Source organism: Schistocerca gregaria, chromosome 2 (assembly GCF_023897955.1).
Source record: "Schistocerca gregaria isolate iqSchGreg1 chromosome 2, iqSchGreg1.2, whole genome shotgun sequence".
Classification (NCBI taxonomy): domain Eukaryota; kingdom Metazoa; phylum Arthropoda; class Insecta; order Orthoptera; family Acrididae; genus Schistocerca; species Schistocerca gregaria.
In genome coordinates this window covers 391,371,642-391,398,375 of record NC_064921.1, presented here as the reverse complement: position 1 = coordinate 391,398,375, position 26,734 = coordinate 391,371,642, and the positions used below count along the sequence as shown (strand labels likewise).

Sequence of the window (26,734 nt, the reverse complement as noted above, 5' to 3'; positions counted from 1 at the left end):
ACATTGTAATTCTGTCAGAGATAGCAAAGGACTTGGAAGAGCAGTTGAACGGAATGGACAGTGTCTTGAAAGGTGCATATAAGATGAACATCAACAAAAGCAAAACGAGGATAATGGAATGTATTCGAATTAAGTAGGGTGATGCTGAGGGAATTAGATTAGGAAATGAGACACTTGAAGTAGTAAAGGAGTTTTGCTATTTGGGTAGCAAAATAACTGATGATGGTCGAAGTAGAGAGGATATAATATGTAGACTGGCAACGGAAAGGAAAGCGTTTCTGAAGCAAAATTTGTTAATATCGCGTATAGATTTAAAACTTCAGGAAGTCGTTTCTGTAAGTACACTCCTGGAAATGGAAAAAAGAACACATTGACACCGGTGTGTCAGACCCACCATACTTGCTCCGGACACTGCGAGAGGGCTGTACAAGCAATGATCACACGCACGGCACAGCGGACACACCAGGAACCGCGGTGTTGGCCGTCGAATGGCGCTAGCTGCGCAGCATTTGTGCACCGCCGCCGTCAGTGTCAGCCAGTTTGCCGCGGCATACGGAGCTCCATCGCAGTCTTTAACACTGGTAGCATGCCGCGACAGCGTGGACGTGAACCGCATGTGCAGCTGACGGACTTTGAGCGAAGGCGTATAGTGGGCATGCGGGAGGCCGGGTGGACGTACCGCCGAATTGCTCAACACGTGTGGCGTGAGGTCTCCACAGTACATCGATGTTGTCGCCAGTGGGCGGCGGAAGGTGCACGTGCCCGTCGACCTTGGACCGGACCGCAGCGACGCACGGATGGACGCCAAGACCGTAGGATCCTACACAGTGACGTAGGGGACAGCACCGCCACTACCCAGCAAATTAGGGACACTGTTGCTCCTGGGGTATCGGCGAGGACCATTCGCAACCGTCTCCATGAAGCTGGGCTACGGTCCCGCACACCGTTACGCCGTCTTCCGCTCACGCCCCAACATCGTGCAGCCCGCCTCCAGTGGTGTCGCGACAGGCGTGAATGGAGGGACGAATGGAGACGTGTCGTCTTCAGCGATGAGAGTCGCTTCTGCCTTGGTGCCAATGATGGTCGTATGCGTGTTTGGCGCTGTGCAGGTGAGCGCCACAATCAGGACTGCATACGACCGAGGCACACAGGGCCAACACCCGGCATCATGGTGTGGGGAGTGATCTCCTACACTGGCCGTACACCTCTGGTGATCGTCGAGGGGACACTGAATAGTGCACGGTACATCCAAACCGTCATCGAACCCATCGTTCTACCATTCCTAGACCGGCAAGGGAACTTGCTGTTCCAACAGGACAATCCACGTCCGCATGTATCCCATGCCACCCAACGTGCTCTAGAAGGTTTAAGTCAACTAACCTGGCCAGCAAGATCTCCGGATCTGTCCCCCATTGAGCATGTTTGGGACTGGATGAAGCGTCGTCTTACGCGGTCTGCACGTCCAGCACGAACGCTGGTCCAACTGAGGCGCCAGGTGGAAATGGCATGGCAAGCCGTTCCACAGGACTACATCCAGCATCTCTACGATCGTCTCCATGGGAGAATAGCAGCCTGCATTGCTGCGAAAGGTGGATATACACTGTACTAGTGCCGACATTGTGCATGCTCTGTTTCCTGTGTCTATGTGCCTGTGGTTCTGTCAGTGTGATCATGTGATGTATCTGACCCCAGGAATGTGTCAATAAAGTTTCCCCTTCCTGGGACAATGAATTCACGATGTTCTTATTCAATTTCCAGGAGTGTATTTGTATGGAGTGTAGCCATGTTTGGAAGTGAAACATGGACGATAAAAAGTTTGGACAAGAAGGGACTAGAAGCTTTCAAAATGTGGTGCTACAGAAGAATGCTGAAGATTAGATGGGTAGATCACATAACTAATGAGGAGGTACTGAATAGAATAGGGGAGAAGAGGAGTTTGTGGCACAGCTTCACCAGAAGAAGGGACCGGTTGGTAGGACATGTTCTGAGGCATCAAGGGATCACCAATTATCATTGGAGGGCAGCGTGGAGGGTAAAAATCGTAGAGGGAGACCAAGAGATGAAAACACTAAGCAAATTCAGAAGGATGTAGGTTGCAGTAATTACTGGGAGATGAAGCTTGCACAGGATAGAGTAGCATGGAGAGCTGCATCAAACCTGTCTCAGGACTGAAGACCACCACCACAACAACAACAACATATATTGCCGTTGAATTTAGGCAGCACTATTTATGACCTGTAATTAGTTTTATAAGGGTAAAGGTTGTTAAAAAGAAATATATGCACAGCAGAACTGTTGGTACAGAGTAAGACAAACGATGTGTGTTTCACAAGTGGGAACAAACTAGAACAAAATGAAAGAAGTCTAAGTTAGAACTACTTGAATGAAGCAACGAAGAAGTGAACAGTCCAATGCCTCAGCAACGGGATGCCGACTATGAAGCACTGGAGCTTTAGTCGAATGGGGACGCAATGAAATCACGGTCCGAAATTCTGGGTACGTTACCCTTGCTGTCTCTACATTAGATGAGAAGTATTCCTTTCTGGCGCGAAGCTATGACTCATTCTGTACACGAACAGAAGTAGCAAGTGCACCGTCCCTTACGATTAAATACTAAGAGGGACTACGTCAGTGCTTTTCCTGTAACACTAAGTTTTGAAACGCTTTCGATTTTTGTCATGAAAAACCTCGCTGCACGCATTTGTCAGAGCCACACGGGAGACGGTGCTTCACCTCCCGCTGGCGCTTTCATTCTCGTTCTTACAGGTCAGTACGCCTACTTCCTCCAGAAGAGTACCCATTTTGCAGTGGTTCACTGTTCGCAGAAAACAGCGGCTGTGATAACTGTTAGTGGAGCATCCCACGCCAGAGCCGTTTCACTGCTTTATAGGATAATGAGGGTCACGGACGAATGCGCTGCTCCTTAATCGTAATTCACTGGAACTCAGTAACGCCCCCATTGTAACGGAGCCAGTAAGATGGCTCAAATTCTTGAGTACGGACCAGACACTGTTGTCCTATTGCTTAAAACATGCTGAAGATTTGGCACGTACAATTGCGCTCCTAGTCAAGCCGAACAGTTTTAAAGTTTCAGTTTTTCTAAGTTAAATTTAGGATACGAGTCCAAGAGTAGTTCCATCACTGATCAATACTATGCTACGCTTGTGTTTGCAAACATCTCCCGGCCTTAAAAAGTTGTAGCATGCCTAATTGTTTAATCGTTTACTCAAGGGGAAATAGGATTGCTCACAGAGACTACGCGCTTTTGACTTTAAGATATAAATGCGGCTCCTTGGCTTTTATTAAGGCTGCGAAAGACTTCTTGTATCGCGTGTGTCCACTGAAATGAAATCTCATTTAAAAATAATATATGATCTGTCACTGTTTGCAATACAGATATTGGTATTTTCATGTTTGTGTTTGATGCGACAATAAGAATGCTCAATTTAAACTGCTCGACATTTTCATTCCGATCAGTTGGGGACGTTTCCTATTACTTTTCGTCTATACAAATTTCGATGTGTGAAAATGAATCTCTTTACCATATGGAAACACGTTGTCATTGCCAAATCTGATTACAAATACGGGTAACATTCTTTAGGGAACTTCGGAAACTGTCTACCAGATCTGGTCTGTGTACCCAATTTATTGACAATTTGATGCGTAACTGAAAGGTTTGGGAAAAGTAGTTGAATTGCTGAGAAGACAACAAAGCGACGTCGTACTGACGGACCACAGAAAATTTTGAGTCCGTGTGAGAGAGATTGACCGAAAGTCTCTGAACTTGGAGGCGCAGTCTATCACAATAAGGGCTGCGAATTCTAACAAAGGATCATCTACGGCCCTACAAGGCTGCACTACTGCAGTGGCGTGAATTGGCCGATAGGCGTTAGAAATCAAAAATGTGGCTGCCAGTTTTCCGAAGATCATCATCTTGAGCGATGAGACGCATTTCCAACTGGACGGCTATGGTGACCGTCTACTTAGAAGAATACTCTGCCTAGGAAACAGGCCATTTATGCCGTTTATTAAAGCTTTACTGGCACATACATAACTGATATGTCTTCAAGAGTAATGCATATTGAAAAGGGGCTAAGCTTCAAGATCCATTTTTCGGTTTTACTTTCGTTCTTTGACATAACTTTTAAAATAATGATGAAGGAAACTGTAATTATCTTCCCAAGATGAAATGCGACGTGAGCTATTGAGCAATTTCTTCCGTTTGAGCTTCCAAAATTTCTAGCTCACTCAACAAACGTGACGCATTTATAGCAGAATTACAGCAAACTGCGGAACCTACAAAATACGCCCATGAAATTACGTCAATGCGACCATATCAACCATTCACAAAAGCAGCTTTCACGTTCGATAATATTTCTTTCGAAAAAGTTCTAGAAATTGACAACAGGAGGCAGTATCAGTTAGGGGCAGGTCGCGAGACATCCGTACATTCTTCTCATACGAAGTAAGTCCAGTCTTCCAGCAATAGTGTGTCTTGTCCGTCGAGAAAATGGCGGCACAACCTATACCCGGGTGCGGTCTTTTCAACACAAAGTTGCGGCCAGAGTTACTCGGGCTTGGCCTACGAAGTGTTCACTGTCGGATTCGGGTCTACGAGAATGCTTACCTAACACTTCAACAGCTGATGCGTGTACAACGAGCCACTGGAGCGGATTTTGAGCGGGTACAGTGATTACGAGTTTCTTCCAGAATGCCGCAGATAGTGCTATGATGGTAAAAGGCTTACGTTATCACAACATAAAGTGAAACTCTTGCCCAGAATCGGGTGAGATGGATCTCGAAAATAAGACACCATCTGTCATAACCTTGATTCCCCCGCACTGTTGCAGGAGAAATCACACACACATATACATATACATATACATATACATATACATATACATATGCCCTCCCCCAACACAGGTCGCTACAGATTTACATGACGTCGAACCATTGCATAAACTGACTAATTTGTAAGTAGGCTGTCAAGGTTTTTTTTTTTTATTGGTAACGCCATGTAGCTCTCTATATGAAAATCACTGTGCTGTGTGCAGTCTGAGGCTGGTCGACATTGTTGTAATACTCGCCATTGTAGCGTTGGGCAGATGGATGTGAACAGCGCGTAGCGTTGCGCAGTTGGAGGTGAGCCGCCAGCAGTGGAGGATGTGGGGAGTGAGATGGCGGAGTTTTGAGAGCGGATGATTTGGACGTGTGTCCATCAGAGACAGTAAATTTGTAAGACTGGATGTCATGAACTGATATATATTATGACTTTTGAACACTATTAAGGTAAATACATTGTTTGTTCTTTATCAAAATCTTTCATTTGCTAACTATGCCTATCAGTAGTTAGTGACTTAAGTAGTTAGAATCTTATTTAGCTGGCAGTAGTGGCTCTCTCTGTATTGCAGTAGTTAGGGTAACGAAGATTTTTGTGAGGTGATTCATGAAAGGTTGAAGTTATTGTTAGTTAGGGCCATTCTTTTGTAGGGATTATTGAGAGTCAGATTGCGTTGCGCTAAAAACATTGTGTGTCAGTTTAGTGTTTATCAGAATAAGTAAAGAGTAATGTCTTGAGTACGTTCAGTTTTGCTCAGATGTTTGAAAAGCAAATAATGCAAGAGCTTTATCAGCACAGTAATTCAATAATTTTTCTAAGGGGACGTTTCAAATTCTAGAACCGACTGGGGACCGACCATTGACCATCGGCTTTTTGGACTTTTACTCTGTAGGGTGGTACTTAACGCATGGACTGTTGATGAATGAATAAGATTAACATTTGAAAAGCGGTCTACATTGTGTTGTTCTGTAGTTTACGAAGGTCGTTTATGTTTAGTGAAGTGAAACCTCGTTTATTTGGAATATAATTGTTGTCACTGCTTTTGATGCTTATATATGTGAGATACTAGAATACTATGATATTACAAATATTATACTGTTTATATCACCATCACCATTTTTGATGTTTGACTCAGCTTTGTGAAAACTGTTGGGTTTTACGCCACAACGGCGACTTAAGCTTCTGTTGCAATATTTTAGTGTCGCCGACACTGGCGTGTGTCGAGTGTTTACGTCGTCGAAGCGAAAAAGTAGCCTGTGGTGCTAAACCTACCCGTCCCTATGAGCAACTGGGATGACGCCAAACTTCATGTCCCCGTTCGATGTACGGATCAATATCAACAGTTATTCAGAGCCACCGTTTCATCTCGCCTTTAAAGCCAATTGCTGAAAAAGGGACTATTCAGCGTACTAGATTCGAACTCATATGCTTTGTTTTGAGAGTTACCCAACAGTACGAGTTAGCAATCTCTTATAAATATGGATATCTAAATAAGATAAAAAACAGACTATAGAAATGGCCTAACTTTAAATCTTTTCGCTATTATGCGTTTATTTTCTACCTACATTCTTGTATGTAACGGGTACAAAAAGCGTAGCTTTTTCCTTTTATCTAGTCCTTGACCATCACTTTATTACAAACTGAATTTCTGATATCTCTAAGATCTTGTGCGATTTTGACTGGTTACAAGATACTTCAAACAGTTCCAAGGAACACATTACAACAGTTTCTGAAGCTGTATTCCATTCAGGGATGGAATTCTAGGGGAGAAGGTGAGCAGTGTTAGTTTGTAGAATTGCCCTTAGTTATCCAGATGGACTCCAAATTTCTTATTCTCTTATGTGAAGCGCACGATTAATGTGTGTAGTTTTCTGGTCAGGTGCGTATACTGTACCTAGTTCCAATATCTCAGTGTTTTTAGGAAGTAAAAATATTTTTTATTTCAGTAAAATACTAGCAGGTGTGTGCGACAGCTTCGTATTGAAAACACGTGCTCACGGCTTTCTCCATATTTCCTTTTATAAAGGCTCACTAGTGGCTTCCTGCATTAAGTCAGACGCAACAGCAGTGTAAACGTTGCACCGAAAACGACTCCGACAGCGAACAGCCTGCCAGATGTGCATTGAAGTTGACGCTCTAAGAAATGTTTTTCACAGATACAGCGTAAACCAGGTGTTTTACACTAGTGACAATTTACACTTCCGCAAAAGACGTTTGTAAGGTAGAACCCATTTCAGAAGAACTAGGACATTTCCTTTCCAGAACGTCGGTTTAGAGCTCAGGTAAATTGATCCATAAGAGCTCGACCATTTCAAGTGCTATTTTGAGGGATTTCAGTTGGATGTTGTCAGTCCTATGTTTCCCAAAACAGAGAAGAAAGCCTTTAGATGACAGAAGTTCAGTTTATGGCAGAAAATTGCTAGCGAGACTGAAATTGCTCTGAGTATTTACTCAGACATTTACATTACTGTGACACGGCCATCCCGCTTCTCGTAGATAAATTTCTCTTGCCTTTTAAAGATGATCCTCAATTACGCGGCCTGGCCGTTAGACACTTAGCGTGAAGGCTGGCATTATGCAGTGCGGTATCGGACGGAATCCGTGAGCCATGTTTGTCACCTCAGCACGCTGCTCCAGTTTGTCTATCATCCTTTTTTCTTAACTCTCTTGCTACAATTATCTTTTCATAGAAAAAAATCACCCACATTATGAGAATTTATAGCCGGTGTCTGGAAAAAACAGAAAAATGGCTCTGAGCACTATGGGACTTAACATCTGTGGTCATCAGTCCCCTGGAACTTAGAACTACTTAAACCTAACTAAGCTAAGGACATCACACTCATCCATGCCCGAGGCAGGATTCGAACCTGCGACCGCAGCGGTCATGCGGTTCCACACTGAAGCGCCTAGAACCGCACGGCCACACCGGCCGGCTGGAAAAAAAACATTCAGGTCTGTTTTACAGAATGTCACAATAGACGGTTGATATTTAGAACAAAATAAAAGCATTATTGTGCGTCAAGGCAGATCAGAGGTGTCTTTAGGGTTGCAGCACTGCCGTCTTTAACCCCGAGAAACGAGGACCGAAGGCAGGAAAGACTACTTCCCTGTTACATGTGGAGCGCTCACGAGTTGCACTTAGGTACACCAACCAGTAACCCTCCATCTACGATTCCTTAGGGAATCTAACTCCCATGTATGAAACAGCTAGCTTCTCAGGCATCTCTTTGTTTATGAAGTCATATCTCTCGAGCTGAGTCTTACGATAAAATTTTAGAAGTTCATTCATTAGCGTATATGGATGCTCTCGGCAAAATGTGATGCAAATATAGTTGGTAGTATAAAAGTAATAAATTAAAAAGTCGTGCACAGTGCTGGGGTTTTACTGCATGAACTGCGAAAATTTAGTAAGAAACGTTTTTGTGTTCATTACTTTTTTGAAGGTGTCGGCGAGAAAAAGTTTCGGAAAGGTTTGAAATCGTGTGTGACGTTTGTTGTCAGTCGCTAAGTACTCTCATTCTCAAATACTGGACGAATATACAGTGGGCTAATTTGCGCGCTGTGATTTAAGCTGCCTCCAGACATTTACACAGTTTCTAACTGAAATAGGCCTACTGCTCTTACTGTGTCAAATCTTTACGATGGGATCATACGTCTTAAGTCAGGGTCATGACAGCTTTTTCAGTTTTTAAATTTGGTCAATAATTATAATTATACACAATATTGCAAAAATCTGAACTTCTCCTGCAAGCTATTATGTAAACAACCTGCAATTGGGTATCATGCACCAGGTTAGCCGTTTAGTGATACAGATGTCTCTTCATTGACGGGTTTTATGGGTGTTATTCTATACGTTGTGTTTTTGTTTCATTTTCGGCGCTGTTCTCCTCCTAATTGCCACCTGAATTGGTGTTTTCCAGACTTCACTAGGAACTGAACACTTGTTTTGATGCTGCGTATTGGTTGGTGTTACCGACAGTTCCTAGTGCTGTGGAGTCTGGAAAACAAAAATTCAAATGGCAGTTATAAGAACAGCGCCAAAAGTGTAACAAAAAAACATGACATGTAGAACTACACTCACAGAAACTGCCGCTGAAGATGGCTTACAAAGAATAAAGGCGAAACGCGTATGGCGTGAAAATTGCCTCTCATTCCGTTGTAATTAAACGGCCCAAAAGTAAAAATTATCAACATAACGAAATAACTGACAGGCACTTTGGCTCCACAACACTCCTCTGACGTCATTACTTGGACGACTTATTTGAAAGAAATGTTTTTGAATCAAAGTTTCGTCTGCCGCTTTAATTCTGTTGATTATTTCCTAAAAAATCTACTGTGTTATGTTGCATATTGGCAAGTTTATTCTACCAAACCTCAAACGGAGAATTTTTTTCCTCGGGTTCCCTGACATTGCTACGGAACATTTTTCACCTATATCGTCAATGAGTTCTCTCCTGTGTGAACCTCGCCTCTTGCTCCTTGGGGGTGGGTACTTGTGTCTCACTGCACACGACAGTCTCTCTCCTGCTCTAATTTACACGCCACCGACTTAACTTCGGAGTCATTTTCCGTCTTCCTGTTCTTGCACTGCAGGCTAACAATTCACAACTGGGACGCAAGTGTAGCTAATCACATACCCAAATCAGTTTCCTCGACGGGTCTACAGTTCGCTTTGTCGAGTAATACTTGGGGCCGGAAGGTAACTATGTATTTTGCTATCCGTGCAATATTTCGACGGTTGCGCCTAGTACTCCGTCAGGTGCTGCGATTTAATGTTATGTACTCGCTGCCCAGACTGCAAACGGAAGATGTGGGCTCTGCTGGACCTCTAAAAAAACACACGGTTTATCAATAGTATCGGGAAAACATCAATCATTTCACTTTTATCTTCTAACCATCCCTAAAGAAGTCTGTAGTCTCGCCACGACTTCCTCATCAACCTCACATCTTTTTTGTTCTCTGTACCTGGTAAGATTCTATACAGGCCCGCTGGCCACTGAACAGCTCGACAGCTAGCACGAGATAGACTAGCGTAGACACACAAAACAACAGCGAGCCATAAATTAGCTTAATGGTCTGTGGAGCTAATAGAAGAGATGTGGACTTCGTTTCCCGTTGCCATTAACTTCCTCTGCTCCAAGCTGATACCACGTTTCTTACTCATTAGTGACAGTTTTGAGAATAGCTTTAATCCAAATTGATATCCTGAAGTGGCCTCCTTTAGCCTCCGGTATCTTTCAGGATGTGATGTTCATAGCTTTATTTATCCTCAAAGGTTTACTTAAAACGTATTTAATCTAAAAACTATAATAGGTTTTAAAACAAGAAAAAAATCAGGCTTGCGAGGTAATATACCCCGTATACAAACTCTACAGCGCCTCTAACTCCAGTGTCCCAAAGAGTGTCACATCATATATAACTCATTTTGTCCTAAAGCGTTCAGTTGTATTTCGGTAAAAACGTTACTTACGTGTAGACTAAATTTGTTACGTAATAAAATACTGAACCCAGACACGAGAAATACAATGATTCTGTAAGCTGTCGTGTGCATTCTAAAGTGACAATATGTAGGACTTAACAACAAACTTACCTGATACCAACAGAAAAAGAACTTGTGATGCCAAGAAAATCTTCTGTTTACGCAGTTGTTAACAATAAAAAGAAGTGAAGTGGTTCTCTACCCAACATCTGGTTCAAATGCAACAATGCGTCACTTGGCGTGGTTCTAACTCCGTTCTCGAGACATGGGAACTGAAAAACCTATCCAGTTATAGTGACAACTAGAATTTTAACCTGGAATTCGAACGACGCTTTTTCCTTTTATACAAAGTATTGCTAGAAACGATAACTAATTTAACTGCCAGGAATAAAACTAGAACGGAACAGGACGGAATTTCATACATTTGAGTATATTGTCCGACACGCAACGTCTGAGACATTCCGTCCTTGCTATACCAGAACCAACAAATTGGGATCGCAAATGTCGCTGTAGATGAGAAGAGAGACGGTTTTAATGGACAGAGATGAAAATAGTAAACAACCAAATCGCTGACGCGTTGCAGTACCCTGGAGTAATTGTTACTCAGTCACTTAGGAAATTATTTTTTCACAGTATCTTAGCATGTTGGAAATAAATTGGTGACGCCTTAACTCTGAATTTTAATACAGGAACTATTGAGAGGCTACCTGCATATTGCATTCTTCTCGCAGAAATTGTGAAAATGGTCATAGAGGTCTTTAATACATACCATCACTAACAAATTTCAGGATACACACAACGCAGATATAAAGACAATTTTCGTGTTATCTCATTAGATACCAAGAAGCACCTTTTAGCCCGTCTTTTACAAGCCAAATACACATTCATTACAGAAAGGAATAGTAACAAAACTAGTAGCTTTGAAATGGAGTATTTGTTCACACTGATAAAGTACGACATTCCTTAAAATATTAAATCTAATTGTGGAATCCAGAAAAACATCTTGTCCAACGGCGTTCTCGTAACATCTTAATATTCACGTTCTTTCTTCGTGCATTAAATGATTGCGTTCTGTCTACGTCATCGTGAATAACAAGTGACTGCAGAGCAAGAGAACAAGAAGTTAAGTCTACTGCATGAGAGTTATAGCGACAACATAAATGTTCATTTTTGTCGGTGATTATTGTAATAAACTAGGGGACATTAAAAATTCCTGACAATTCACTCTTTTACAAGCTACAACGATATATTCACGCCCAAGTAACTTATTAACAACAGTTATTACTGTTTCGGCGATCTCTGAAGAAAATAAAATCTATGCGCTAACTGCATTTTATTATATCTCGGTACTGTTACGAGTCGCGAACAGGCGCTTCCACCTTAACAGAAGGATTTTTTTTTTTTAATCGTGAAGTACTTGTTTCCATTTTGGATTACTTCAGAGATACAAAAATCAATCTCGACAGTTTGTCTGCTGAGTGTTCCTCACGCAAGTTCACTTTGTATGCAGTTTATATGTTGCTCTTTTCGAAAACCAGAAGGGTACTCTAAAAAATACCAAAATTTTAGCCGTGTGTGCTAATTATGAAGCCGCGGGGGCGAAAATACATAGCGGAAGAAAATATATGCAATACTCTTGATTAAAAGCAGCTTCGTTGTATATCTCAAAATTACATTATTGTTCAATAGAACTGAAACAATGTTTCCGTTCACAATATGTTTGTTCAATTCTTGGGATAACTTATTTGAGAATATCCTCTTGAGGCGCATAGAATTACATAGAGTAAAAAAAAAGTTAAACCGATTGTTGGTGGGCTGTTGAGAGAACTAAGTAGTGCGCAGTAGTGCTTTTGGCTTTAAGTCTCCCTGCACAGTATTTAGATTATTAGGCGTTGTCCATTGGAGCAGGCATTTGGTTGTAGTCCTCGTCTCTGTTCCCACTCACACAACGAAGGAAATGTTACTGCAACACTCGTCGCGACTTGTGTGCAGGTAACAGATTTCAAAACAGATTCACAGTTTTATAATCTTTTTTCTTGGATCACTCCAGCGGAAGAGCTGTTACCTGCACAGCAATCTGCTCCGTGAGTCAAAGGGATTTGGTATAAACAAAAATATGTACAAGCGATACACATAATAAACAATTAATTTGTACGATTTCAGGAATATTCTGTTCCAAAGTCAACACGGTAATAGCAACCATATTTCCCTGGCACCACCTTATGTTATTTTCATACACAAACCTGTCAGTAAGTTAAACTTGGAAGTATTCTTCAAAAATCGTGAAGTACCGATGCTAAAGCAATTTTGCTTTTTGGTATTTTCTTGTGTATGTGTCTCTTGTATATGAAAGCGCATTAAGGCGTACAGATTGACAGATTATGACGTTGTACTTACGATACATGGCCCGTAACCCTTGTACAAGAAGTCTTAAACTGACTGTAGTCGCTCAGACCTAAATATTGCTTCCCTTGTAAAAAAAAAAATAAGGTGAAAGAAGTGGTTCATAACTTTCTGAACAGCATGGCGGCGAGCTGGTATGACATGGGCATACAAAAACTGCCACAGCGTCTACAAAAATGCATCGACAGAAATTGTGATTATGTCGAAAAATAGCTAAATGTTCTAGCTGTAAACTGATGTAAACCATTGTAGAAATAAACGCTCGAGCCATTCTTTTGCTTATCTGGAAAATAAAGTGTGTTACATCCTTCCAGTCGGTCATGAATTAATGTAAGTAGTCACGAAGTACTGTGGCAGAGAAACGATAATCTTCATTTTCCTGAACAATAAGAGGCGTAAAGCTTTCATTCCCTCGAAAGTAGGTTTGAATACCACAGATGTCGTGTTGCAGCCGTCTGCTCTTGCTATCCTCCAAGTTGTAAGCTAATCCATCGAAGTATCAAGAAACCTACGGCTTAATCTGAAATACCAATAACCCACTAATCTGTCATTCTTTTCGTAAACGAAGCACTAAAATGTGGAATTTTTGGCAAGTGCCAGAAGAATTTTAGAAGTAATGAAGGTTCTCAGCCGTTACCTTTAAGTTTTCCAGTCTGAGTCCTGGCTCGTACTCTATTTCAGTTTAAATGATATCTGTAACCACGTCAAATTTATGTTGTTCATCACCCCTTATGGCCCTGTTATTTTCGGCAGTTTATGTGTGATATACGGACATTATCATGTACCAAAATACTAGCCGGAGATGTTTCTGTTGTGGGGCATAGCTTTTCCGATCTACCATGCAATTTTAATTATTTCTAACGAAACGTGAACAAATATGGACAGACAATTTATCTTCAACTGTGCTAGATTAATGTGTTATCGCAGTCTTCATGTAGTATTCTTATGTGTTGGCTCCGCCGAGCGGTTCTAGGCGCTTCAGTCCAGAAGCGTGCTGCTGCTACGGTCGCAGGTTCGAATCCTGCCTCGGGCATGGATGTGTGTGATGTCCTTATGTCAGTTAGATTTAAGCTGTTAAATCCCACAGTGCTTAGGGCCATTTTGTTATTGGCCTCGCCAACCCACAACTAGATTGCCACTTCGCAATTAGTCGCGGACCTCGAGCTAGGCTTCGTGTGTGACGTCACGATCAAGATTTCAATGGGAATAATATCACACTGGATCCAGCTGTACTGAGTCCCCCCTGAAATTTATTTTTGTTTTATCCATACTGGATTTTGTAGAAACCCGTGGCTGCTATTGAATCAGAAAATATCGATGAAGAACGTCATCAGCCACAAATGCTTTTGAAAGCTTTATTTTACTGCCACGACGGTTTCGAGCTATGATGCTCATTAGACGGATGCACTCGTTTTAATAAAGCATCCGTATTAGATTCGTCAGCAACATGTCTTCCGCTGCTGGACTACATAGCGGTTAGTGCCACCTTATATACTGCGTGGGTGGCTTGCACAACACTGAACAATTTGTTAATGTGCTGCAATTGATAACTTCTACATTAAGTGAGTTATATGCACTTAATTGGTTCTAGTAAACGCTCGCTGTTTCGTGTTGTATTTGCCCTTATGAATTTCTGAGGAGGAGACACAAGGTATTTACGTGTAAACAGCACACAAATACCACTAACAGTTGTGTCGCACAAACGCTTCACAATGTTCATGTTAGTTGCAACTTCAAATACAGTTGCTAGTGTGGTATGTGTGTGAAACACGCGTGAACACTATGCACCCACTCACACTCAAGCCTCCAGATGTCAGTCGGTCCGTCCGTCCGGTACCAAACGTTGTACATTGATAGATTATCAACCAAGACACCGATACAGTTCGTGCTATGCGCTGTAGACCCGGAGAACGGGCATAAACGGTAAGTACCACATGACCTACAGAACACAGGAAAAACATAACCGTGAGAGTTTGTTGTGCGGAGCTCCTGTGGGGAAGTCCATAGAGCGCTGATTCCTCGTAGACACGATCGCGGGTTCGAGTCTTGGTCGTACCAGATTTTGTAATTTATTATGTTCAAATGCGGGTGAATTCCTAACGGACCAAACTGCTGAGGTCATGGGTCCCTAGATTTACACACTACTTTAACACACACACACACACACACACACACACACACACACACACACACACACACACGAGGGAGGACTCTAACCTCCGGCGGGAGGGGCCACGCAATCCGAATGTAGTATGTGTAAAACTCGAATGATACTACTTGTTCGTGACACGTAAAAGGATTGTTTGGAGTTTATAGATGTACCGCGGTGCTCTCATCTAGCAATCTCGTGATTACTGTTATTATTGTTATTAATACTTCAGTTGCCTTACACACGCGGTTTCTCTATTCTTCTGTTCCTGTTTGTTTATTCTGTGAAACTGCAAGTGTGTTCTATTGGTTTGCTGCTTTCAACAACATGTTGTCCCGCGCAGCTGTCTCACACATATTACAGTACAAAAACTGGCAAGAGCAGGGCTCGAATCCGGGACCTTTGGTACTACAAACTAAAGCTTCAAGTTCCCCGAAGGAGCTCTACATGACAGATGCTTACAGTTACGTTTTTCTTGTGCTCCATAGTCATGCGTTACCTATTACTTACCGTTTACGCACATTCTCCTGGATGACAGCACATAGTACGAACTGTATTGGAGTCCTGACAAACTCTGTCGATATAAAAATTTTGATACCGCTATGACTGATGAACATCTTGATGTTTTGATGTCACAAATGCTTAAGGACGAAAACTAGGCAAAAATCCGTTCAGTCTAACTGTAAGTGCATATAATTCACTCACTTTGTTTATAGACTGTATAGCGCGTTAACATTTTTCTCTATTATGCAAGTCACCTACACGGAATATAAGGTGGCGCTAACTGCTAAAGCATTACAATAAAGTACAAGAGCTTGCGACATGCTGCCGACTTTAATGAAACAAATGTCTCCGTCGAACTACGGGCACGATAGCCCAAAACCGGTCATAGCAGTAAAAAACGAGCTTCCTCAACAATCTTCGATTAATAATTATGTCTCCCAGCGTTCACCAACATGTAACCATCAGAAGGTCGTTAACGCCGTCCGCAGCTGCACTTGCGTTTTGTTTTGCGATCAGCAGAACACACTACCGGTGAAGAGACCCACACGTATATAGAAAGACTCCAGTTTTAATGCAGACGATGTGCAACATCGCGTAAATGGCTGTGGAAGGAACTCCGTGCCCAGCGAACAGCAGCAGTATTTGAGCCCGGGGCGGCTTTCGGAGACGCGCAGGACTCACCGACGGCTTCCCGAGGCTCTGGCGCGGCCGCAGTCCCGGGCGCAGCGGCGTCGGCAGAGCAGTCTGTGACGACGACGGAGAGCTGGCCGTGGGCCGTGGAGAAGACGCGCAAGCTCGGCCTGCGCCACGGCATGGCGACTCAGCCCGCTCTGGCCGCCCCGCCGCGCAGCCTCGCCGCATTAGCGCCACCGCGGCCGCTCCCAGCGGAGCGCTCTGCCGACCAATCGCGAGCTGTCGGGGCTACGCGCTTTCATCCGCCAGGGGGGGAAACGACGGGGCGCGACACGATTCCACTTCGATGCTGCGCTTTCGGGCTTTCAGCCGAGTTGTCGGTTGCATTTTTTGTATTTTCAACGGATACAGTTACTGATTCTGTGAGTTCTATCCCAAAAGTACCCGAACTAACAATGAAAAAAAATTAGGAAAAACACTTTTACTTCTCTGCATATTCTCCTTTCAGCTCGGTACACTTTCTACAGCAATGTTCAGTAGCTTCTGACCTTGTGGGTGACATCGGAAGTTCACTGAGGCTTTTTGCAGATGATGCTGTGGTGTATAAAGAGGTTGTAACAATAGAAAATTGTACTGAAATGCAGCAGGATCTGCAGCGAATTGACGCATGGTGCAGGAAGTGGCAATTGAATCTCAATGTAGACAAGTGTAATGTGCTGCAAATACATAGAAAAAAAGATCTCTTATCATTTAGCTACAATATAGCAGGTCAGCAACTGGAAGCAGCTAATTCCATAAATTATCTGGGAGTACGCATTAGGAGTCATTTAAAATGGAATGATCATATAAAGCTGATCGTCGGTAAAGCAGATGACAGACTGAGATTCATTAGAAGAATCCCAAGGAAATGCAATCCGAAAACAAAGGAAGTAGGATACAGTACGCTTGTTCGCCCACTGCTTGAATACTGCTCAGCAGTGTGGGATCCGTACCAGATAGGTTGATAGAAGAGATAGAGAAGATCCAACGGAGAGCAGGGCGCTTCGTTACAGGATCATTTAGTAATCGCGAAAGCGTTACGGAGATGATAGATAAACTCCAGTGGAATACTCTGCAGGAGAGACGCTCAGTAGCTGGGCACGGGCTTTTGTTGAAGTTTCGAGAACATACCTTCACCGAAGAGTCAAGCAGTATATTGCTCCCTCCTACGTATATCTCGCTAAGAGACCATGAGGATAAAATGAGAGAGATTAGAGCCCACACAGAAGCATACCGACAATCCTTCTTTCCGTGAACAATACGAGACTGGAATAGAAGGAGGTACTCAAGGTACCCTCCGCCACACACTGTCAGGTGGGTTACGGAGTATGGATGTAGATGTAGATATGTCCTGTGAGAGCCGTCGAACACTGCAAAATAGGCATCAATTGCAGACTCCGGCTCATCATTTTTGGCAAATCTTTTTTACCACCAAGCCATTTCTTGAATGCTGGAAACGTAAAATAATCGGAGGGGGATAAATCTGTCGAACAGATTTGATTTTGACCACTGTGATAATTCATGTGTGAACAAGTGCATTGTCACGATGAAATAAAACTATTTTTCGCTAAATGCGGTCGCTTTTTACTAGATTTCGTGACTCAAACGCGGTAATAAGTTTCCATATGCTCGTAATTTATTGCTTTTCCTTGAGGGTGATACTCAATGAAAATCATCCCACGCGCATCCCAAAAAACTGACGCTTTGCCTGCAGATGACTCTATCTTTGCCTTCTCTGTAGCCTATGCCCCCATTTCAGTCCAATTTTTTGACTGTTCCTTTGTCTCAGATGTGGACTGATGAACTCTGATTCAGGCCGGCTGCTGTGGCCGAGCGATTGTAGGAACTTCATTCCGGAACCGCACTGCTGCTACGGTAGCAGGTTCGAATCCTGCCTCGGGAATGGATGTGTGTGATGTCCTTAGGTTAGTTAGGTTTACGTAGTTCTAAGTCCAGGGGGCTGATGACCTCAGATGTTAAGTCCCATAGTGCTTAGAGCCATTTAAACCATTTGAACCCTGTTTCATCCATGGCTACGAATCGACGCGAAATATCGGCTTCTTCGGAACGAACTATCGCCAGTCAGTCACTGAAAGATTCTCAAGATGCTGTTCTTCTACATCTACATGAGTACTTTGCAAATCACACTTAAGGGCCTGGCAGAGGCTTTGTATTGTATTGTATGGAACTGGGGACTTAGAAACGACGGAGAGGCTACAACCCCGCCGTAGACCGCAGTGGTACACATCCTCACAACAGGCTACAGCAGTCCACTCACGCTACCACCGCCGCACGCCGTACCAGAGTTCGTGTGCGGTTCGGCCCCCAGTGGACCCCCCGGGAACGTCTCACACCAGACGATTGTTACCCCAATGTTTGCGTGGTAGAGTAATTACGGTGTACGCGTACGTGGAGAAAGTGTTTGCGCAGCAATCGCCGACTTAGTGAAACTGAGGCGGAATAAGGAGAACCAGCCCGCATTCGCCGGGGCAGATGTAAAACCGCCTTAAAAACCATCCACAGGCTGGCCGGCACACCGGACCTCTACACTAATGCGCCGAGTGGATTCGTGGCGGGGACCGGCACGCCTTCCCGCACGGAAAAAGGGCGCTAGACTGCACGGTTAACCGGGCGGGCTGTCAGAGGGTTTATCGAACCACCCCCACACAATTCTCTTTATCCCACTCTCGAACAGCGTGCGGGAAAAACGAACACTTATATATTTCAGTGCGAGCTCAGATTCTCTTATTTTATTATGATAATCGTTTCTCTTTATGTAAGTCGGCATCAAAAAAATATTTTTCTCGTTCGGAAGAGAAAGTTGGAGATTGAAATTTCGTGAGAAGATCCTACCATAACGAGAAACCCTTTGTTTAATTGATGTCCACCACGAATCCTGTTTCATGTCTGTGACACTGTCTGCTCTGTTTCTCGATCATACAAACCGAGCTGCCCTTCCCTGAACTTTCTCGGTGTACTCCTTTAATCCAATCTGGTAAGCATCCCACACACTGCAGCAGGACTCCGAAAGAGGACAGATAAGGGTAATGTAGTCAGTCTCTTTAGTAGATCTGTAGCATTTTTAAGTGTTCTTCCTTCCATACAACATTTTCTATGTGTTATTTCGAATTTAAGTTGCTCGTAATTGTAAATTCCCAGGTATTTAGTTGAATTTACGGCCCTTGAATTTGAGTGATATATCGTGTAACCAAAATTTAAAGAATTCCTTTTAGCACTCATCTGGATGGCTTCACATTTTTCATTATTTAGGGTTAAATATCAATTCCCGCACCGTACAGATATCTTTTCTGAATGGTTTTGCAATTTGTTTTCATCTTCTAATGATTTAACTAGACGATACACGACATCATCATCTGCAAACAACCTAAGATGGCTGCTCGGATTGCCTCTTAATTCGTTTATATAGATAAGGAACAGCAGAGGGCCTATAGCTCTACCATGAGGAACGCCAGAAATCACTTCTGTTTTACTCGATGACTTTCCGTCAAGTTGTGTTGTTATACGATGGCTATCAGGGAAGTACGAAACCTAACAACTGAAGGAAACTGGAAAAAAATATTTTTATTTCTCTATATAACCTCCTTTCAGCTCGATACACTTTTGACAATGACTGTCGTTAGACTTCGTACAAGATATGGGCGAGTTCATTCGTTGGTTCGTTTGTTTTGCGTTACTTATAGCTTTACATGTCAGCTTCATGATGACGTGACCATGATTTCGTTAATAGTCGTAGTTATTGCGATACTTGAATTTAAATAAGACACTACCCAAAATTCGAAGAAGTTTGCAATGAAAGTTAGGGGTCGCTATGATTTTGAGTTTAGTGAATATAAAATAATATGTTATTGCATATGAAATTTAGCTAACATATTTAATTTTGCTTTAGACTTGGGTGGTAGTAGCTGTCTGCCACCAATGTCGAGAAAATTGACCTGATGTAGCACACATATTTGTGGTAGGATGCACCAGCGAGAAAGCCAGAGTGGAATACGCACAACATTCCTCACATTTCATAAACTGTTTGAGATATCGAAATGCGGTTTTGGCAAATGATAGCACACAAAGAGGAGAGTATTTTGGCTGATAGTTATTTGCAAAATTTCGTTATCTACCAAGTTACTCCACTAACTACAGACTTTTTTCGATGAAAGAATCTAATTTTTAAAGGCCATCGACAACTGGTAAAACGAGAAATGGTATGGATTTTGAAAAAAAAACATAAGTGAAGAAATAACACGTTCGTTTTTGTACGGAGAATCTGCTTTTTCGTAATCTATTGACCTTACTATTCCTCAAAAATATTCTCGATAAACCACTCTTTCAGAATTCTCTTGTAGTTGCATCTCCACAGAATGCTAGAGAGGTGGCATTGTGCAAACTCCGCTGTGTTTTGGCAAAAGAAGATAATTTGGACATGGCAACAACTTTGAGGTTCGCCGATGACATTGTAATTCTATCAGAGACAGCAAAGGACTTGGAAGAGCAGCTGCACGGAATGGACAGTGTCTTGAAAGGAGGATATAAGATGAACATCAACAAAAGCAAAACGAGGATAATGGAATGTAGTCGAATTAAGTCGGGTGATGCTGCGTTAATTAGATTAGGAAATGAGACACTTAAAGTAGTAAAGGAGTTTTGCTATTTGGGGGGCAAAATAACTGATGATGGTCGAAGTAGAGAGGATATAAAATGTAGACTGGCAATGGCAAGGAAAGCGTTTCTGAAGAAGAAAAATTTGTTAACATCGAGTATAGATTTAAATGTCAGGAAGTCGTTTCTTAAAGTATTTGTATGGAGTGTGGCCATGTATGGAAGTGTAACTTGGATGATAAATAGTTTAGACAAGAAGAGAATAGAAGCTTTCGAAATGTGGTGCTACAGAAGAATGCTGAAGATTAGATGGGTAGATCACATAACTAATGAGGAGGTATTGAATTGAATTGGGGAGAAGAGAAATTTGTGGCACAGCTTGACTAGGAGGAGATTATGCCAGAGTAGAATCTAGCTAAGCTTTAATATTAGTTGGAATAAGGCCTTTCAAATTAAACTATTGTATCACATAACCTTTACAAATTCACTGAGCGTATTCACTATTGACAGCTACGAAACAAGTATTAAACAGCGTAGCATAGTCGAACTCAAGCTTTGTGAGGACGGTACTTTCTACCGTTGTCGTTTGTTTGAAACAACAACCGTTATCTATACTTCGAGTCGAGTACTTCTGGATTCCAACCAGGTTTTTAAATATTGTTTTCTTTTCCTTTGTTATTATTTCAAGTCTCCAAAGGGGGCGGACCGATAGCGGACGAAACTTTTCATCAGCGAATAGTTTCACATTTTTGACGAACTTTTAAGATGTGGAAAACAATTTATTATAAAGGAAGACTCAAATCTTACGGACATCTGTTTAGGATGTATGAGAAGAAGCTGAAAAAACACGTGTAACATAATTTACAGCACTTCAATTCGTTTTTGGGTAGGTTCTGCCTTGACGAAACACAGTTTTTCCCTCTTTTCTTTTCATGCAGGTTTCGCTAACGATTTTTAAATTTACTTTCTGTTAAATAACAGGAAAAATACTTTTTACTATATCCACAATAGAATTTCAGCTCTTAAGAAAGTATTTACAGATTGAAAACAGACAATTTTTATATACCTTGTTAACACATCGTGTAATTTCCGTAGTTTTCTATATTTCGAGTTATAGCTATAATACATGCACTGTGTCACAATTTACATGATAAAAAAAACAAGATGACAAACAGCTGAACGGTGGGAGTTCTGAATCTTGATTTTGGTCTTAGACTTTGAGAGGTGAATCTGACACTTGATGTGTGAGTATGTGTGTGTGTGTGTGTGTGTGTGTGTGTGTGTGTGTGTGTGTGTTTAGGGTTTGGGTCTTCTGACGGTTCTCTGGGACAGAGAACAGAGTTGTATTGGAGTGAGCTGTGTATGCATTTATTATTTCTTTTCCTTCCATTTCAGTTTACAGCAGACCTAAATGTTCAGAGAGGTGAGAAAGGATCTTGAACGGGCTGGATTAAATCGACGAGACGCCTCAGACCAGACAAAGTACAGGTAAGTGATGCACAGTCTTGAGGATGTGAGTGATGAAAAGAAACTGGAGAGGGTCAGAGGAAAGATAGGCTGCTAGAGAAAGATATGCAAAGATTTGAACTGGAAAGAGGGCGTCCAGTAATGCGTCTTTGTCACCTAAAGTAGTCTTAAATGGACATTATCGAGAAATATGAAAAAGTCTGACATTTCAGATATATTCATCAGTGGACAAGGTTTATAATTTTAAAACTTTTTTTTGATTTTGGCCAAAAGCTAAACTATAATCAATGACGCTAACGTTAATACTGCTATGTTGCATGAAGATGATCGTTTTCGTGTCGGAGGTGGAATAATGAGTGAGACAGTTTAAAACTGCAGGAAGAAGCTGTCATTGGGGGGGGGGGGGGGGGGGGAGGGGTGGAGGAAAGAGGAAAACGAGAGGTTGAGGTGATGTTGATGTGGAGCCTTGTTGGCTAAACCTGGAAGGTAGTACATGTCTTAGGACGAATTTCATTATTAATTAGTAGGAGTAGGTTGAAGTTCCGGTGGGAGAGGATGGAGAAGACATGGAGGCGTATGGACGGTGGGATATGGATGCAGTGGTGCAGCAGGGCACAGGATTGGTGATTAGTGTATATGATAGCGGATGCCAGGACTGGGTTTTTACGATTAATGTATTAGGTTCCAAGGTGTTCCTAGAAGAGAATATATGGGAAAAAGATGACGGTATAGGATGCGAGCTGAGGAAGGTAGGCGGATGCCAAAGGTGAGGTGGAGTGCATGTCTTCCCAGGTTTTAAAGGGATTTGAAGTATTTAAGTGAAGCAGAGAATGTGGGAATATTGACGCATGTTAGGATGGGTCAAGTGTCAGTTGTAAATACAGGGTGTCTCACGGGAGACGCCCTGGAGGGGTCCGTCGGTCGAACGGCGCGTTTGCCGGCCGTTGCCGCTGCCTCTGCCGGTTGTCGCTATGCGCAGTTCCCGGACACTAATACCTTGCACGTGCCCTCTACACTGTGCGACTGAATGCACGGGTGTTTTCTTTTGAGTTCTTTTGGTCACTTTTAATGGCTTCAAATATTGTTCCTAGACGTTGTTATCGCAACTGCGCCGAGTCCGGGGCTTTCCCTACCCGTATGTCGCTGGGCCCGGTCCTCAGACAGAAACATGTGCGCGTGTCTTCTATACTGTGAAACTGAGTCTTCGGGTGGTTTGTTCCAGCTTCCTGTCGAGTTCCCATTCGGTAAGATGATCGTTTTCATGATGGAGGTGAAATAATGAGTGCGACAGTGGGACCCTGTAACGAAGGATCAACGAGTGTTTCTTGTAATGAACTATGCAAAAACAGAAGCTTATGTGGAGTGGATATTGCGGTGTGCATGTTCCCCATGATTCGACGATACGCAGATTAGTGCAGAAATTTCAAGCGGATATATCTGTGTTACAAAAATGAAGGCCTAGATAATCTAGTGTTTTAACCGAGAATAAATTAGGTGAGATAGGGGAGGAGTTCGAAAGAAACATTTTTGATCACCACGGACGGCAGTGCATACTCTGGAGGTTGCTCCCATGCTGACCCTCCAAGGAGTTCTTGTGGTAGAGCGTTCCATCCCTTCAAACTGCGGGATGGTCGTCGGTACGTGCCTGTGGACGTGCTAAAATACTTCTTTGCCACGCATCCCACATTTGCTCATTGGGATTAAAGTCGGGGGAACGGACAGGCCAGTCCATTCGCCGAATATCCTCTCATTTCTAGAGCTGTTCCTCCTCCTCCTCCTCCTGCTATGTTCGATACGGTCGTGCATTGTTATCCATAATAATGGAGTCAGGACTGAATGGACCCCTGAAAAGATGCACAGATGGAAGGAGTAGAGTCACAGTAACGCTGACCGGTGAGTGTATCGTATTCGAAGATATGGAGGCCAGTACGCCCACGCAACGTTGTGCCCTCCCTCTCCCTCCCCCTCTTCTTGTCACATATACCATAAGAACTGTACCACCAAAAAAATCTTGTAAAACAATGTTCCTGGGTGCATTATGTGTTCCCGCCTCTTGCCATGTGAGGATACGACCAGCATTGTCGAACATGAACGTTTTAAGAGGCATATGTAACCATGAACAAAATTCTAGGATTTGTTTATCATACCCAGATGTGACTAGACATTAGTATGGATAGATGTATCTTTAATTTGTTTCATACCGCTTAAAGGCGGAATCAGTACACTAAACAAAATGTTCCTGCTCAGTTTACGTGGTTTCGCTTAAGAACACCACCGGCGTTGAGCTATTATGTCCTAAATATAAGGTATCTTTCTTTAACTGAGAACCACCAAGTTGTCTTAGCAATACATGAAATTGGTGAAACGATATGACTAGATACCACGAAGAATCCGTGCATTAATTGATTGAACTGGCAGTTAAATAGAGCATAAGGACAAAAGGGTTACTGTCTTGTATAAGACGAGGAGATATTTCTGTATCTCACGGAAAAACGACAGAAGATAGGCACACTTCGCACAGTGGTAACGACGTGCTTAATTTGTATCTTGATCCACGTTTATACTGCGCAAGTCACCTTACAGTATGTGACTGAAGATACTTATGTTACCACTATTTCGTCCAGCTTTTCTGTTCCACTATAGAACGGCTCATCAGAAAAATGAAAGTCGGTAAACCTCCGTATGACATTTAATTTCTCTGATTTTGTCATCGCGTTCATTTTGAGAGACGCATATTGGAGAAAGTAATATGTTATCCCATTCTTCTTGGAACGTGAGGTTGCGAAATTTCAACGGTAAACCTCTTCATGTTGCACAGCGCCTCTGTTCTATCGTCGCTGAAGCTTTTTCAGTATCTCCGTAACGCTCTCGAACCCGTGCAGACGATCCAGTGACGAAACGTGCCGCTATTAGTAAGATATTCCATATCTCTTCATTAATCCTACTTGGTAAGATCCCAGACTGATGAACAGCACTCAAGAATTGTTCGAAGGAGAGTTTTGTATGCCACATTTCCTCACGGATCTCTGAATAAATCTCAACTTGCAATCTGTTTTTCCTACATTTTTTGTGTGTTCATTCCATGTTAGGTCGCTCCATATGGTTGGTGCTAGGTATTTTATGGTGGTTACGTTTTTTTCAGTGACTGCCGCCAATAGCGCAATCGCAAAGTAGTGGATCTGTTGACCTATTTACGCCCAATACGTCACACAGCTTTGCGTTCAGAGTGTACTGCCAATCCCTGCACCAGTCATCAATCATCTGTAGGTTATCCAGCAGTTCGCTAGAGTCTGTAACCTTCCAGTAGACAACGCGTCCGCCAGTAGCCTTATAGAATCCCAGCGTTGTCCGCCAGGTAACTGGCATAAATGGTAAATACCAGTGGCCTTATAACACTCATTTGTTGCACTCCCGAAATTACCTCTACATGTGTAACTTTCTTTCTCTAACAACGACGTACTGAGTTCCATTTGCAAGGAAGTCCTACACTCCTGCAAATGGAAAAAAGAACACATTGACACCGGTGTGTCAGACCCACCGTACTTGCTCCGGAAACTGCGAGAGGGCTGTACAAGCAATGATCACACGCACGGCACAGCGGACACAACAGGAACCGCGGTGTGGGCCGTCGAATGGCGCTAGCTGCGCAGCATTTGTGCACCGCTGCCGTCAGTGTCAGCCAGTTTGCCGTGGCATACGGAGCTCCACCGCGGTCTTTAACACTGGTAGCATGCCGCGACAGCGTGGACGTGAACCGTATGTGCAGTTGACGGACTTTGAGCGAGGGCGTATAGTGGGCATGCGGGAGGCCGGGTGGACGTACCGCCGAATTGCTCAACACGTGGGGCGTGAGGTCTCCACAGTACATCGATGTTGTCGCCAGTGGTCGGCGGAAGGTGCACGTGCCCGTCGACCTGGGACCGGACCGCAGCGACGCACGGATGCCAAGACCGTAGGATCCTACCCAGTGCCGTAGGGGACCGCACCGCCACTTCCCAGCAAATTAGGGACACTGTTGCTCCTGGGGTATCGGCGAGGACCAATCGCAACCGTCTCTATGAAGCTGGGCTACGGTCCCGCACACCGTTAGGCCGTCTTCCGCTCACGCCCCAACATCGTGCAGCCCGCCTCCAGTGGTGTCGCGACAGGCGTGAATGGAGGGACGAATGGAGACGTGTCGTCTTCAGCGATGAGAGTCGCTTCTGCCTTGGTGCCAATGATGGTCGTATGCGTGTTTGGCGCCGTCCAGGTGAGCGCCACAATCAGGACTGCATACGACCGAGGCACACAGGGCCAACACCCGGCATCATGGTGTGGGGAGCGATCTCCTACACTGGCCGGACACCTCTGGTGATCGTCGAGGGGACACTGAATAGTGCACGGTACATCCAAACCGTCATCGAACCCATCGTTCTACCATTCCTGGACTGGCAAGGGAACTTGCTGTTCCAACAGGACAATGCACGTCCGCATGTATCCCGTGCCACCCAACGTGCTCTAGAAGGTGTAAGTCAACTACCCTGGCCAGCAAGATCTCCGGATCTGTCCCCCATTGAGCATGTTTGGGACTGGATGAAGCGTCGTCTCACGCGGTCTGCACGTCCAGCAC

General features: G+C 43.4%; 1 protein-coding gene across 5 annotated transcripts in view; it reads right to left on the bottom strand.

The window, feature by feature from the left end:
- The window catches only part of LOC126321537 (sodium/hydrogen exchanger 9B2-like), a 438,606-nt gene that overhangs the window by 97,929 nt on the left and 313,943 nt on the right, over window positions 1-26,734 (bottom strand). The window contains exon 1 of one of the 5 annotated variants that reach the window (XM_049994197.1): window positions 16,057-16,289. The exons of the other annotated variants lie outside the window; for them this stretch is intronic. Coding sequence (XP_049850154.1) covers window positions 16,057-16,189 — 133 coding nt within the window. The 5' untranslated portion in view covers window positions 16,190-16,289. Of the gene's footprint in view, window positions 1-16,056; window positions 16,290-26,734 lie in introns of those variants that run through there. 5 annotated transcript variants of the gene reach the window in all.